The sequence below is a fragment of the Branchiostoma belcheri genome, unplaced genomic scaffold, assembly GCF_001625305.1.
Source record: "Branchiostoma belcheri isolate BF01 breed outbred unplaced genomic scaffold, Haploidv18h27 scaffold122, whole genome shotgun sequence".
Taxonomy (NCBI): domain Eukaryota; kingdom Metazoa; phylum Chordata; class Leptocardii; order Amphioxiformes; family Branchiostomatidae; genus Branchiostoma; species Branchiostoma belcheri.
The window spans coordinates 406010-422133 of record NW_017802625.1 but is presented as its reverse complement, the minus strand read 5'-3'; the positions used below and the strand labels follow the sequence as shown (position 1 = coordinate 422133).

At 40.3% G+C, this 16124-nt stretch overlaps 1 protein-coding gene across 1 annotated transcript in view; it reads right to left on the bottom strand.

Annotated features, from left to right (window-relative positions):
- Nucleotides 1-16124, bottom strand: part of LOC109463099 (atrial natriuretic peptide receptor 1-like) — a 65026-nt gene that overhangs the window by 34370 nt on the left and 14532 nt on the right. The window contains exons 2-4 of the mRNA XM_019759812.1: nt 2774-2955; nt 2025-2138; nt 390-525 (exon numbers count right to left, since the gene is read on the bottom strand). Coding sequence (XP_019615371.1) covers nt 390-525; nt 2025-2138; nt 2774-2955 — 432 coding nt within the window. The remainder of the gene's footprint in view (nt 1-389; nt 526-2024; nt 2139-2773; nt 2956-16124) is intronic.

The window sequence follows — 16124 nt, the reverse complement described above, 5'->3', positions numbered from 1 at the left end:
AATAATAAATTAATAGAATCAATGAAGAAATGAATATTGATTTATAAATTAATAAAATTAATAAAGTAATAAAATTAATAAAGTAATAAAAATTAATAAATCAATAGAAATCTAATAAAATTAATAGAAATCAATAGAAATCAATAGAAATCAATAAAATTAATAAAATTAATAAAATTAAATAAAAATTAATCAAAATTAATAAAAATTAGTAAAATTAATAAAATTAATAAAATTAATAAAATTAATAAAATTAATAACAAATTAATAACAAATTAAAAATAAATGAAAGAGTAATGAATATTAATGAAAATTCATAAGAATTAATAAAACAGTTTCTTCTGCAAAACTTGAAGTGTCTAATGATTGAATGAAAAGAGTTTTATTGCCTTCAAATGATCGGTTCCGCATCCTTTGTGTGATCGCGGTGCCGTCCCGTGGGTCCTCGCCGTTTGCCAGAGTCTCGTTCAGGGCGAGAGAGTACAGGAGCACGGCGTCATGAAAGGCACCCACGAAAGCGTTTACCTGCAGTAGCATCAAAGGTATGGTGAAAACAATCGGAAGATTTAAAGCTCAAAGGTGCCAGATTATACAGTGCAATTTCCGGAATACAGTGCAATTTTACGGAATACAGTACAATCTTATTAGTATACAGTACAATTTTATGGAATACAGTGCAATCGTATTAGTATACAGTACAATATTATGGAATACAGTGCAATCCTATTTGTAAACAGTGCAATTTTAAGGAATACAGTACAATCGCATTAGTATACAGTGCAATTCTACTAGTACAATTGCACTGTATAGAGCTTATTCACCACACGTCATCATGACGTCACGACCCCTCATGTCCCGTGCGACGCCATTTTGGGGCTACAGCGCCTACAGCGAGTTTCCAAGCATTGAAATGGCCGACAAACGTTAGGTAAACTGTCCTTTGTCCTATTACACGAAGAGTTTACCACCACTCATACCTCTCGTTACTGGAACAAAATAAAATCTGTTGGGATTGACCCGTTTTTGTTGAGTTTTGATCAGTCTGATCGAGACGGCGTCTACCGCCAGCGGAGTCCATTGACGCGACTTAGCTTCGTATTTGGTACTGGGCCGAAGTTTTTACACACAACATCGGTTCAAACCCTCTAAGAGTCTGGAAGCGTTGTATCAGGATGTGTACTAGAGAGTGTTGTGGGACATGCAGTTGCGTGGTGACAAGTACGTTGTAGTCGGGATACGCAAAAGGTCGCTATTTTGGAACAGCCCCGGACTGTGTCTGGATAATAACAGACAAATGCGGGGCCATCGGCCGCCGGCCGCCATCCTCAGTCCGCACTGCCGCGACTGTGGCTGGACAAGGTGAGTGTTACAAGTTGCCAGTGCCCTGTTCTACATGGACATTTACCACAGAGTAAAGGGACAGGTAGCTTCAACAGATTTAACGTGTCCATGGCTATCCACGTTGACATCTACAGGGGGCGATCTACAGGCCCCTACGCCAGGGTAAAACACACCGATTTCTGATCAGCAAAAAAAGATAAAAGCCGATCTTGAGAACATGAGACGTGGACATGGAGCCAGAACAACCCCAAGGACAATGTTACTAACAAGAAGAGTGTTCAAAACGTAGATTGTGGCCCAAAATGCGCAACTATCGCCAAGAGTTTGCATAGCGTGCCATAGCGATAGGCACCATGCTGCACCCCCTAATGGCGGACAATGCTCGCTGCCGGGGGAAGAGTCACGTGACCATCTGTGGTGAATAAGCCCTATACAATAAAAATTGCACTGTATACTGATGCGATCGTACCGTATTCCGTAAAATTGCACTGTATACTAGTAAAATTGCACGATATTTCGTAAAATCGCACTGTATTCCGTAAATGTTAAACAGTTGAAGTAAACTACAATCACACAGAGATTTTCCACTCAAAATGTTTCAATTCTTTTGCAAAAAGAATTGAATAAAAATAAAAGATGAAAATCCATATTCGTTAATTGGAGCAGCTGCCGAAGTGGCTTACCAACTTTGGCCCGTACGTGTAGTTGTGGTTCTGTTTAGCCATCATCTTCACTCTTTCGGAAAAGTCGATGTAACTGGTACTGTTCGGAGTCTGCATGGTGATGATCATCAGAGCCTGAGGGAAACACGGCAAGGAATTTTTTTTATTAGGCCACAGCAAGTAATTTTTATGGATGACATCAGCGCGTGCCTTAATTTTCGCCTGATTTTGGGAAAAAACAAGAAATTTTGTTGCTTTCTGACAGTGGTCAACATGCCGAAAATGGGCAAAGATGTCTGTTGCGAAGGTGGATGGCAGATAACTATCAACAGAGGAGACAAGAAAAGGGTCTGATTTAATGTTTTGTTTCTTACTTTGATGCAGTGATATGTGATGTTGGCTGTGTATGTGTGATGTTCCCACTGAATAAAAACCATTTGTGCAATGATTAAGTTAACATTTTTAGATGAAGGAACCTTGTTTTTTTTGGCCGCCTTGTTTTTTTCGCCTGCTCGCATTAGATTCGGAGTCTGTGGAGGCCAGAAAATTGACGCATTGGGTGCCTTTGATATTATGTTGAGGACAGATTTCCAAACCAGGGCCCGGTCGGGCAGTCTTATGGAACGAAAAGAGAAAGACGACAAAGCACAAAAAAGTTGAAAAATTCAATAATGGGACCTATACGTATATCATTGTTATAGATTGTTGATTTTTCGTTAATCAAAACAGCCCGGCCGGGCCCCGGTTTGGAAATGTGACCTCGGCATTACCTGGTATGCCTGTTTAGCGTCCCGGTCTCTGCCGTCCCCACGTGACCAGCTGCCGTACCCGATCTCGTCGCTAGGGAACAAGTCGATGTCGAAGAAGGCGTATTCCCCGGATGTTAGTCCCATGTCGTGCGCCTGGAGAAGTATGGTGCGAACGGCGTCGGCAGACACGCACAGAACCACGACTGTAGGGGAGGCAATGTCATACTTTTATCACCTGTCACACATTGCCGAATTTGGCCTCCCGAACACTAGCCACAACACCTCCCCAATCCCACCCCCAACCATGGTTAGGAGTAGGTCTGGAGCAAGGTCGAATGGTGTTCAGCCAGGTCTACTTCTGTTCAGTTGAGTTAGCTGAAAGTTTCAAAATGTGTAAAAAAAAAATTGGGGGAAGACGGGAGGTTCGGACATGGTTGAGGGCTGGTTGGCTGGTGGTTGGGAGTAGATCAGCAGCAGACGTGCCAGAGGCGTGGTTGGCAGTCAAATTTGATTCAAATCTGATCGAAAGGTAGGCATGACCTAAATCTGGTCAGACCAGTGCCACCTGTTAAAAGTCACAAAATAATCTAGTCATTATTCTGCAGCACAACACCTCTCTCCGCAAAAGTTGAGCAACTCTGGTGATTAGCTGATTTGACATATCCTCACAGTGCCATCAGCTGCCACACCTGCACAAAAAGCCCCAGAATTTAAAATTTTAGGCTCTAGCATATGCAAGGCACGCAAAGGAAGACACTGTGTCAATTTGCTCACTAGACTGAAGGAAGACCTGAAGCACAGACGGCTGAGCCTTCCTATAATACAAATGGAACTCAAAGAGCTAAGGGAGCTCGCGAGGCACAGTGGAAGAGAAGTGTCTCGCGACACAGTGGAAGAAGAAGAAAAAAAGACTGAATGCAGCAACAGTACGTTTTTAAAACTCAGTTGCAGAACACAGTGGGAGCGAAAGAGATAAAGAAAGAGAGAGGGGCAGAGAGACTCAACAGACAGTCTTCTTTTTAATCTTTCTTTATTGAATTTTCCAAAATAAATTAACGGTAACAAAATATGGCATGGCATTGTGCAAAAAGGAATACATGGTGAACCACAAAAACAAAACTCAACAGACAGTCTTAGTAAACAGATCCTGGTCGTTATCAACTGGCACCTCCGAAGACAACAATGCAATCTCTGCTCTTTCTGGTGTCATGTTCCTGCCTCAAGATTAAAACCGATTATGTTTATTCAGGCGTTATATTGGCACTGTGACTAAGGTAAGTGTAATTCGCTTTCATCCCTCTAGACATACACAGACATATCGACCATCTTGACCTGATCGGCTCTTTGATAGCCTTGTACGAACGGTGGTGACTTGTACGTACTTTTTGTTGTCTGGTTGTCAGTAAGTGTGGAACCAAACGTAGTTGTGTTTAAAGCAGTGATTAAATGAGAAAAAAATACAGCTTGGGTGGTCACGAGGAAGGGTGCAACTTATGAAGGGCTTTGTGATACAGAAACATAAGCACGCAAACATGGACATAAACAATAACGAGGGCTTCACAAACAAATACAAGAATGACAAAATATCTTTGGTTAATTTTAAATTGCCTCCGATGTCACAAATTCAATTTCACCGGTAAAACAAGGAGTATTTATCAAGTAGACATCAACTCATTTTGCTGCTCTTAGATTTCCTGCGCTGATTTTGACCGAGGTGTTCGAAATAGAACAGGGGGGTTCGACGTGTTCGATCAGGAAAGGTCCATTGTGATGGTGAACAGAACCTTAGACACGGCTATCATTGCAATTTCAGGGCGGCAAAACTGGGCTTATAAAAGTCAATTTTCTGGCCATTCTTTTGATTTAATGTAGTAAGTTGAATCAATCTTTTACCATAGCATACTGATATCTGTGAGGCAAAAATATGGTGTCGCTAGGTGACTGAAAACGGTTGCTTGTTTTGTATCGTTGGCTGGTTCTAGCTATTATTACCCGAAAAATCTCCCGTAGCTTGTTTTGGGGCTATTTCAAACGCTTCTAGTATGGAACGATGACGAAAATGTGCTAAGAAATGGCAGTTGATGTCAATATTAGACAGATTTCCTCATCCGGAATATTTTCGCTTTGCCACCATGAAATTACATCGGATGCCTTCAAGGGCCCCTGTATCGTTGAAAGTGTTTTCTCACAGTGTTTTGATTCATAACACCTATTTCTCAAAGCTTTTGGGAGAAACGTCTTCCACATTATGATTTCCAAGTTAATCAGTGGAAATCCATATGGGAAGCACCGTTTAGAATCACTGAAGAGCCGAAATTACGGTCATTACAATGGAAAATTTTACACAATATATATCCAACAAGGGTCAGTCTTTATAAACAAGGTATAGTAAAAATGATAGGTGTACTGTCTGTGATTCTGTAGAACATAATGAGCATTTCTTTTTCGAATGTACAGATGTCAAACCATTATGGTCAGAAGTAGAAAAGTGTTTTCTTTTTGAATATGGCCACACGCTAGTGTTAACCATACGAGATATAATTCTCGGATATAACCTTTCTGATGTAAAATTCAAACACTTCAATGAACTGATATTGGTTGGGAAAAATACCATCTCTAAATTTAAATATGGAAGTAGTCGAATGGATATAACCTCACTGTTTAAAGCAGAATGTTTATTAAGAAACCTATGACAAAATGTAATCATTGTATATTATGTTACTAGCTTGCACTCGTGTACTTGTACTTTATGCTTTATGAACAACAATAAAGTTAAAAAAACACCAATTTTCTCGCCACTTCGACCCCTGAACACGACCACTGCTTGCCCTCTCTTCCTGGTGGTGCCAATGACTTGTACAAAGGATGCGGATTTGCACTGAAGAATGTGAGTCAGAGATGTGCATTTTCACAGAGGAATCTTTGATGTGGAATAAGGCTAAGGACGAAGCATTTGTCTTACAGCAAGGCGTGAAAACGAATGTCGGTAAGAATGGGATAGGGATGTGTGATGCGAGTTTGCACTGAAGAATGTAAGATGTGCATTTTCACAGAGAAGAATCTTTGATGTGGAATAAGGTTAAGGACGAAGCATTTGTCTTATAGTAAGGTGCCATGAATGGGAGAAGGATGTGTGATACTTGTGCTGAAGAATGTGCGATGTGGATTTGTACAGAAGGATTTATATATAAGGTGTAGAGTAGGCTAGGGACAAAGTATTTGCCTTACAGTAAGGTGCTATGAATGGGCGAGGAACGTGTGATGCGGATTTGCACTGAAGAATGTGCGGTGTGGACTTGCATAGAAGAATCTGTGATGTTGAATAAGGCTTGGGATGAGCCACCATTGATCAACGGCCCACACTGTTTCACTGGACAAAGTCAGAATACTGGACACTGAACAGGACTAGTAGCTATTTTCTGAGAGGTATGTGTGATGCGGATTTGCACTGAAGAATGTGCGATGTGGACTTGTTCAGAAGAATCTATGGTGTAGCATAGGGTAGGAATGATTCATTGATCAACGACAACGGTCTATACACTGTTTCAATGGACAAAGTCAGAATACTTGACACTGAACAGGGCTAATAGCTATTTTCTGAGAGGTATGTGTGATGCGGATTTGCACTGAAGAATGTGCGATGTGGACTTGCATAGAAGAATCTTTGATGTTGAATAAGGCTAGGAATGAGTCATTGATCAACAATGTCTACACTGTTTCACTGGACAAAGTCAGAATACTTGACACTGAACAGGGCTAGTAACTATTTTCTGAGAGGTATGTGTGATGCGGATTTGCACTGAAGAATGTGCGATGTGGACTTGTACAGAAGAATCTATGGTGTAGCATATGGTAGGAATGAGTCATTGATCAACGGTCTATACACTGTTTCACCGGACAAAGTCAGAATACTGGACGCGACGGGACTAGTAGCCTAGAGAGGTATAAAGGAGGCTCCATATGTTTCAGGGCACTCCAGCTATCACTAAACTGAGACGGTGGACGGTACAAACTTCCTGTCACGCTTGTTCAGTTGCTGACGTCACGTATCCGTAAAGTCTCGTGTGACCAAGGTCACGTGTCTGTAACTCTCGCGGGTTTACATCAGGAAGTGATTGGTCATTGTTTATTCTGACGAACTCGACAGAGGTCGTTGAAATAAAAAAATCCCTGTGTACCCTCTGTGTTGGAATGAAGTTTAGCATCGTACTAGGGATGTGGTATTGTCTTACAGTAAGATACTACGCTAATTGAGGTCAATTGTTTTTCCAAGATGTTTAGATCGGGCACCGGCAATCGTCTTATGCTGCAGACTCTTTGGAATTATTATGATGGACGGTTTTTCATCATTTTGTCCAAACATAATTGAAAATGAGCACCATTTTAGAATGGATTGCACAATATACAATGATAAGCGCCTATTGCTGTTCACTTGTCTTTTCACTTGTTCAACTGATTTCAATACGTTAGATCCTATAGATAAATTCAACTACATTCTCAGGGGAGATAACCAATACAGTATTCAAATAGGAAAATACATTAAAGAATGTTTCGATCTTAGAGACGACATGTTAGAGAATAGTTAAACCTCTATTGTTACAGCATACATTATACTCTGTACGTAAGATTGACGTTATCCACACATGTATTTAGCTTTGTTAGATCTTTAGTTGTAGAAGACCATACAAAAGTCACTATACTTTTTGTTGTGTCAATAAAGAATCTGTTTAAAGAACCCCTTTGTTGACTGGAAGAAATGACAAATCACTTACAAATCTACAGAACACCATTCAGATACCTGATGGCAATGTTACATATAGGATAGCGCCATGTATATATTGTTGACATGAAGAAATGCGGCGTCACTGACAAATCTACAGAACACCATTTACTACCTGATGACAATGTTACATACAGGATAGTGCCATGTATATATGTATTGAGGTTACAGTTAGGGGCGCTGAATGTGTCTTCGCGGTGTCAAGGGTCTGACATGATGGAAAGGGAAGCTCGTCCCTCTCCTTCGGTGAAAGCCCGCGTAACCTCGGTACTCATCTTTGTCAAGTGGCGTTCCCAAGGGCACAACATCGGCCGGTCCCGTTAGTCTAAACTCTCCGTCACACACAGACGAATGTGGCCACTAGCCGAACTCCCCTAACCATAGAAAGAAAAATTCACTTTCCTCATGAAACTCGATAATCCTCGTACTATAAGCTCCATCTGTTCTTTACATTTACAACTGTCTTATGAAGCGAGAAGAAGCAGAACCTGTACATTTGTAGTTTTACTATAGATATATTTTAGTCTACTATCGCTATTTCCCATGACCTGTACTTAGTTCGCAATGAGCAAAAATGTACAATAAAGGTCTTTCATCATTTTGTTAGGACTTAGGAGTAGTTTTGGAGAAGGTTGGCTACTGCTGAGGCCGTGCCAATCGAATGTTTCAAAATTAATGTTTAAAATTAGTATAGAAAAGGTTTCCTAAATCTGGTTAGACTGGTCCCGAAATTTAGCCAACCTTGGTCGACTAATGTTCTTGGGGAAGGTTTTGAATGTGTAACAAGGCTTAAGCGCTAGGCCACCGAGACCATGTATATGTATCTATTTAAAGGCGCGGTCACATTTCCCAACCCGGGGCCTGGCCGGGCAGTCGTATGGAACCAAAAATTTATGATATAAGACAGCAAAACACACAAAAAAGTTTTAGAAAATTAACCATGAGCACTATTGAGTATACTCTTAATACAAATTGTTTATTTTTCGTTCACGCAAACTACCCGACCGGGCCCCGGCTTGGAAATGTGACCGTACCCTTAGGGTGGCATTACATGTCGTGACCAAGAGCTATCAAAATCGACTCCCAACACTAGTTGAGTTAGGTGTATCATCATGCAATTTCCTCGTAACCATGTGAAGACACGCGACTGGGACATTCTTCCAACAAGCACAGTAAGTACATTTTGTACATTATATTTACCCAGACAACTGGAACTTAGCCCGTGCGTGGAAGCTTCAAAACTGCATCCTGTTCTCGTTGACGTTTATGCCACACCGCCTTAATTTTATGGATGGCATCCACGCGCGCATTGATTTTCGCGTGTTATAAAAAAAAGAAGGTCACGTCTACCGAGGCTCTAACCTGGCTCTAGGCCTTTGTAGTCCATGGTAGTTAGCGACAATACGGAGCCGGCGCGGGCACCCAGGCTACCGGAGCACCACGACTCAAGAACTCAGTACATACGCACAGTGCCGATTTATAAACTCCGCAAAAAAGCCAGCATGTGCCGGCTTGTTGTATACGTCGCTAAGTACTGCCGCAAATTCTCAATACCAGCTTTGTATTCCTGTGGTTTAGTAGCATTTTTTTGACCGTAATTCTTTTTTACTCGCCCGCGCGCACTAGTTTGGGGGTCTTAAGAGGATGTCATCCATAAAATTAAGGCTGTGTTGCCTTATATCCTTCTAAGCCTGTGTGTGTGCTTCCGCATCCCGGTTCACACGATCTGAACGTCAGGATAGATTAGACAGTCCACCAAAGAACAGACCGACAAAGGCAAGGGGAAAAGTTACGTAACTCTTGATTGGCGCTTTGATTGCTTCAAGGATCATGGAATGAGGCAGAGATTTAGAAGGGCAGAGGCGCAATAGATGGGATTTTATCCTGAGGAAATCCATCACCATCAGATGCTATACTTCAGTAGCACTTCGCTTGAAAGTTTTCCATGAGGCCATGTTGATTTGATTACATGGATGACATCAGAGCGCGCATGAATTTTGGTCCGTTTCCAAAACAATGCTGTAAATCGTACAAAGCAGCTGCAAAATGCGCAAATGTATGTCGTAAATTACAAACAAAAATATTGGAAAAACGATACTAAGGCCACACTAATTTAATTTCTTTGTTAACGGATTCGCCTGCTTCATTTTTTTCTGATTTGCAAATTTAAAAAAAAGTTCAGAATCAACTGCAAAATGCTCATATTTTGCCCTGAACAGTTGAAAACAGTCCTTTTCATCCTAGTTGTTTCAGTTATTCCATCTTTCAATGCAATGGTATCATTAAAAGTTCAAAATTCATTGTTTAAATTTTGAACCATCCTGGTGCGTTGACTTCATGGCTCCTATCGTACCATTTTGGGCCATAATAGGATGCCTAGGCCTGTTTTTTTTTCGCCCGCCCGCTACATTATTTTTCTAGAAAAATCCGTTAACCAAGAAATTAAATTGGTATGTCCTAATGTCACAGAATGCAAAAATCAATTCTAATGAAAAGAGGCAAATGTGAAGAAATTAAAGTGAAGCGTCTATTATTTGGCATACCATACCATGTCTTAAGTCATTTGTTCAACCTTTATGCCCGCGAAGATTTCATAATGAAGGCAAATTTCTTACCAAACTTTTTTTATTCTCACGCTCGCATCAGTTTTTGGCGTACCCACTGGATGTCATCCATCTAATCAAATCAACATGGCCTTGATTAAGTCAACTGGTGCACCAGTCATCAAAGCTGCACACTTCCTTCACAGAAAAAATCGATGTGTTGTTAACATCCGGAGTCATCTTTTCTTCAAAGGTTTTTCTTTCTTTACTCGCCCCATTACCAGGTCCTTGAATTAGCTTTGAATGACTCCAGATCCGCCAAACTCGGCCCATACAATTATTTCAACACGATTGATCCAAACTTGCTTTTACGTCAAGAACCAACTCTACTCGTGCCAAGATGCCCTTAGACCTAAGGTTTCCTCACTGACTAATTTGGCATGTTAACTTTCCATCGTTTTGTATCTTGACAAATATGTTATGAACAAGAAAAATACCTTTATGATATAGAAAATTTTGAAATCCGTAAAGCTATAACACAGCTAAGAATCAGCAGTTACAAATTGAATATAGAAACAGGAAGATATTACAATGTAGCCCCTGATCAAAGATTTGCCCATTTTGCCCACAGAAAATCGAAGATGAATTTCATTTTATTATGGATTGCTCTAGATATGATGTCCTACGTGATAAGTTATTCAAATTTCTCACTTCAAATACGACAGATTTCAATAGACTTGTTGCTACAGATAGATTTGATTATATATTTAAATGCAACAGCCCACACAATGCAAAAATAGGTAGATACATAAAAGACTGTTTTGTTATTAGAAAGAATACTGATTTGCTGTCACATGTACCCATAGATAACTCTGCCTGATTGTAAAGCCTAAGCTAACTTTTGATTAGTTCTTTTCTATACCTATCTATTTTACTATGCTACGTATTGTTACCTATTTGCCATACAATGTACCCTGTACAATTGTCGTGCAATAAAGTTCTTCTGTCACAAAGAAATTTAGAAAGAACTGTAGTTGCACTGAATATTGATACTTGGGTACAAAATGATTATGAATACGATTTTATGGACTATATGGATGACGTCATCACATTCTCTCGCCCCAAATGTAATTATCTTTAAAGTTATAATATAGCCCTTCGGCACAAGTAACTGCAATAAAAGTATGATTTTCATGTGCATAATGGTCAAAGCTACAAACGTACGTTTGCACAAATTGATATCTACTAATTATCCGTAGTTATTAGAGAATAACCTAATTGCCTATTTAAAATCTAGTTATTCTCTAATAACTACGGGTAATTATAATTAGTAGTTATCAATTTGTGCAAACGTACATTTGTAGCTTTGACCATTATGCACATGGCAATCATCTTTCTATTTCAGTTACTTGTACCGAAGTGCTATATTATTATTTTCTTTCTTGACTCGCCCCATTTTCCAGGTTCTTGAATTAGCTTTGAATGACTCCAGATCCGCCAAACTAGGCCCATACAATCATTTCAACAAGATTGATCCAAACTTGCTTTTACGTCAAGAACCAACTCTACTCTAAAGCTCGTGCCAAGACGCCCTTGTAGATTTGACTCAAGGTTTCCTCACTGGCTAATTTGGCATTTTAACTTTCCATCGTTTTGTCACAAAGAAATTTAGAAACAACCATAGTTGCACTGAATATTGATACCTGGGTACAAAAGGGTTATGAATATGATTTTTATGGACCATATGGATGACGTCATCACATTTTATTGCCCCAAATGTAATTATCTTTAAAGTTATAATATAGCACTTTGGCACAAGTAACTGCAATAAAAGTATGGTTTTCATGTGTATAATGGCCAAAGCTACAAATGTACGTTTGCACAAATTGATATCTACTAATTATCCGTAGTTATTAGAGAATAACCTAATTGCCTAATTAAAATTTAGTTGTTCTCTAATAACCACGGGTAATTAGTAGTTATCAATTTGTGCAAACGTACATTTGTAGCTTTGACCATTATGCACACGGCAATCATTTTTCTATTTCAGTTACTTGTACCAAAGTGCTATATTATTATTTTCTTTCTTGACTCGCCCCATTTACCAGGTCCTTGAATTAGCTTTGAATGACTCCAGATCCGCCAAACTCGGCCCATACAATCATTTCAACAAGATTGATCCAAACTTGCTTTTACGTCAAGAACCAACTCTACTCTAAAGCTCGTGCCAAGACGCCCTTGTAGTTTTGACTTCAAGAGTAGAATATTTTGTGAGCACTCCAAGATTGTGCACGGAAGCAAAATCTCAACGGAGGTATCGCGTACTCTTGTTGCGGATGCACCTCTTACCGTGACTCCATTGACATTTGTGAAGAGATTTTAGCCTCCGGACATGAAAGGAAGCAGTTTTAATGAACGTTTGCAGAGTGTCTGTACAGAGAGGGTAGCAAAGGCCTGGCGTCAGTGGATGAAAACCCTCAACCCCATCGCCTTCATCTTAGAGAGCATTTTGTATTGAGGTCAACGATTGGAATTCCAATTGGTATACAAGACTTCACTCCTTTCCCCCCCCCCTAGCCTCTCCTTGAAATAGATGTCTTCCTGCTTTGAGTAAAACATAAAAGCAAGCTTTGTTAACCTCCATAAGAAAACGAGGTATTAGTATTCTTTTGGTGTGTCTGTGTGTCCGCGTGAGTGCGTGTCCGTGTGTGTGTGTATGTGTGTGTCCGTGTGTGTGTCTGTGTTTCCCCATGGCCCTTAGGTCAGGTTGTAATGGATATGGTCATTGATCACGTCTGCATCTGGTAGCGCTGTCTATTTTCACAGGTGTTTTAGATACATGACCTCCTTGACAGCTGACAGCTGGTGTTGGTTCCCTTGCACAACAAAAAGACTTTCAGAGAATAAGGTGAATGACAAGACGACACAGTCACCATCACACAACATCTAAATATTTCATGGAGGTCTGAGACCTCCGAATTCTTGTAACAGTTGTACATGTAAGGACGGTACATAGATATGGAAGATTGCTACTAAAATGCCTCCCTCATAAAGGATAACAGACTTTTATTTCTGCCTCTAGACCACCTTATGTACAAGACTGCAGGCGATCTTTACTAATATTCTACGCCCAACTAACCTACTTCGAAATTATGTGTACACAATTTGTTAAGGCCACAGCAAGTAATTTTTATGGATGACATCAGCGCCCGCATTAATTTTCGCCTGATTTGGGAAATAAAAACAAGAAATTTTGTTGCCTTCTGACAGTGGTCAACATGCCGAAAATGGGCAAAGATGTCTGTTGCCATGCCAGAAGGTGGATGACAGATAACTATGAAGAGAGGAGACAAGAAAAGGCTGATTTAATGTTTTGTTTCTTACTTTGATGCAGTGGAATGTGATGCTGGCTGTGTATATGTGATGTTCTCACTGAATCAAAACCATTTGTACAATGATTGAGTCAGAATTTGAAAATGTAGGAACCTTGTTTTTTCGGCCCGCCTTGTTTCTTTTTCACCCGCTCGCATTAGATTTGTAGTCAGCGGATGATGTCATCCATAAAATTTACTTGCTGTAGTCTAATGTACAAGAAGCATGGCTAGTCAGGCTATCTTCACTTGGCTTCTACCCCCAACAACCTACTGCAAAATTAACTTCTAACTGCTTTTAAGGCCGAAACTTAAGCGAAGATGCTGCTACCAATCACTGCTGTATCCTCTCCCAAAGCTACGACGCTAACGAAAATTGACTTTGAAAGCTGAACGTGTCTTGTCCGCACATAACGTTAACCTTTGATGAGGGAGAAAACATCACTACCCATTGATCATGTGCGGTATTCAGGTAATTTGTATGTAGACGTGGGATCCCGTAGCCTTAAGAGTCAAGCCTTAGTTCACAAAACGCCGTGTAGTGGTATTCAAACTCAAAGAGGGAAACGGGTCATAGAGCCAGTCATGTATCGAGGGCAAAGATTAGACCGTGATTGCGCTTTCCGAATCACCACACAAAACCGCGGCCCCCCATTGACAGTTACTTTGGGGAGTAGAAGTCGTTCTCCAAGTGATTACTTAGGCCCTGTTCATATGAAGTCAGTGAAGGCGCTTTAGATGTGGTTTCCCCCGAAGCCGGTTTCAAGTGGCCTCATCTGAACGCTCCAAATCACATTGAAAGCGCCTCGATGCTAAACCACTTCTAGAGGTGGTTTCGAATCGTTTTTTTCCCGCATCGCGATTTGCGTCTGAACGCGATGTGATTTCAATGTGACTTCGCCTGGTCATGGATTACGGGGTGATATTTTTTTATTTATATGCAATACCAACTTTTACGTGGTAGCAACTTAAAGAGCAGTACTGGTCAAATGATGTGTCCGTTCTAGGGCGAGCTTCACCGCCTCTGGCGGGACCACGTAGGCATTCGGCCCAGATACGCTGGGAGGGGGGCACCAGCAAGCAGGTCGTTGACCTCTGACATTAATAACACGCTACCTTGCGTGTTTTCATCAAACAACAATGAATACAGTTTTGGAGAATCGTGATCGGGCACGGTTTAAAAGGAATGTATGGCACGTAGACCAGATGTGAGGAATGTTACCCGAATCAAATGTTACCCGAGTTACCCGAATCGCGGTTCGAGTGGTTTCATATGAACAAGGCCATGGACGTGTTGTCTATGAAAAACACATTCATGGCTAAATTATACGATGAATTCAGTCTCAGCATAAAAGCGATTGTTGATTTTCATTAACGCAAGCCTTTGTCTTCCTTCAGCCTTGTAATTTCCAACGCAAGCTTTGCACATACATCTATCTTTAGAATACATGTATACATTTATCTATACAACTTTTGTTGCACATTGGGGAAAGTGGTGTCGCTAGCATATATCCGAACTACTAGATACCATGTCGCATTGCGTTTATTCGTTGAGGCCACAGCAAGTAAATCTTATGGATACCATCCTCCGTAGACTACAAAGTTGATGCGATAGGGCGAAGAAAGCATGGCGGACAAATTAAAAATAAAATAGAAAACCAAGAAACGTTTGCTTCAGATTTTGAGATCATAAATCTTATAAAATAAGAATTCAGGCGACGAAACATGATATCATAACCAACAGGTCTTTTATTCCTGCATTTAATTGTTACCTCCGGCTCCGGGGGAGGAGACATCCTTTCGCGGAAGGGTTTTGTGAGAGATTTAGATTTTCGTGGACGGATTCTTTTGAGACTCGGTATATGTTTTGCTATTGGGCTGCAGATGATGCATGTTCTTTTGTTTTTATTGTATATGTGTTTTCGGCCGGGCGTGAAAATGGTGCCTTTTGGTGGCCCCAAATCACCCCTTTGAGTGTGAAAGTGGTCGTGACCGTTGACCTTTGGCGTGTTTAAGGTATTCTCGGTCTGGTCCACGCATATTACCCCTCACACAGAGGGGTGTCCGGTCTCGATAAATTCTTTGTTTAAAACCCTATATAAAAATATACAATAAAAAGCCCGGAGGTATAAAATCTCAGATTTTAATTGTTTTACCTGTCCTTGTAGATGTGTATACACCTCGATTAACTAGAACAAGTGTAGAAAATAGCTTGTTGTACCATCATGGGCAGCTACTAAACTGGGTATTCACATGTAATGGAACACCTTAAACTGTCAACAGTTGCCACCAAACGCGAGCAATTTTCTTTATTTTCTCTTTATTTATTTCGCATAAAAACATGAAGTAAATTGAATAAAAAACACGGTGCAGGAGAAGCCTCGAAGGCTTGTACAACCCCTTCTCCTTAAACATAACAAAGCAATCACAATTAAACTGATTAACTGAAATACTTAAATGAAAATCAAGGCGAATGAAGAGAAAATATCAATAAATCGTAAATTAGTAAGTTAAACCATTATACAGTTAAAAACAAAATTTATAGCAAAATAAACCAATGAAGAAGCTAAGTAACATAAAAGAATAAAACAAACCAAGACTTATAGCAGCTATTTGTGCCTCAAGTTTGCTGGATCCATGATGGTCTCTGAACCGAAATGCATTTACGACATATTTGC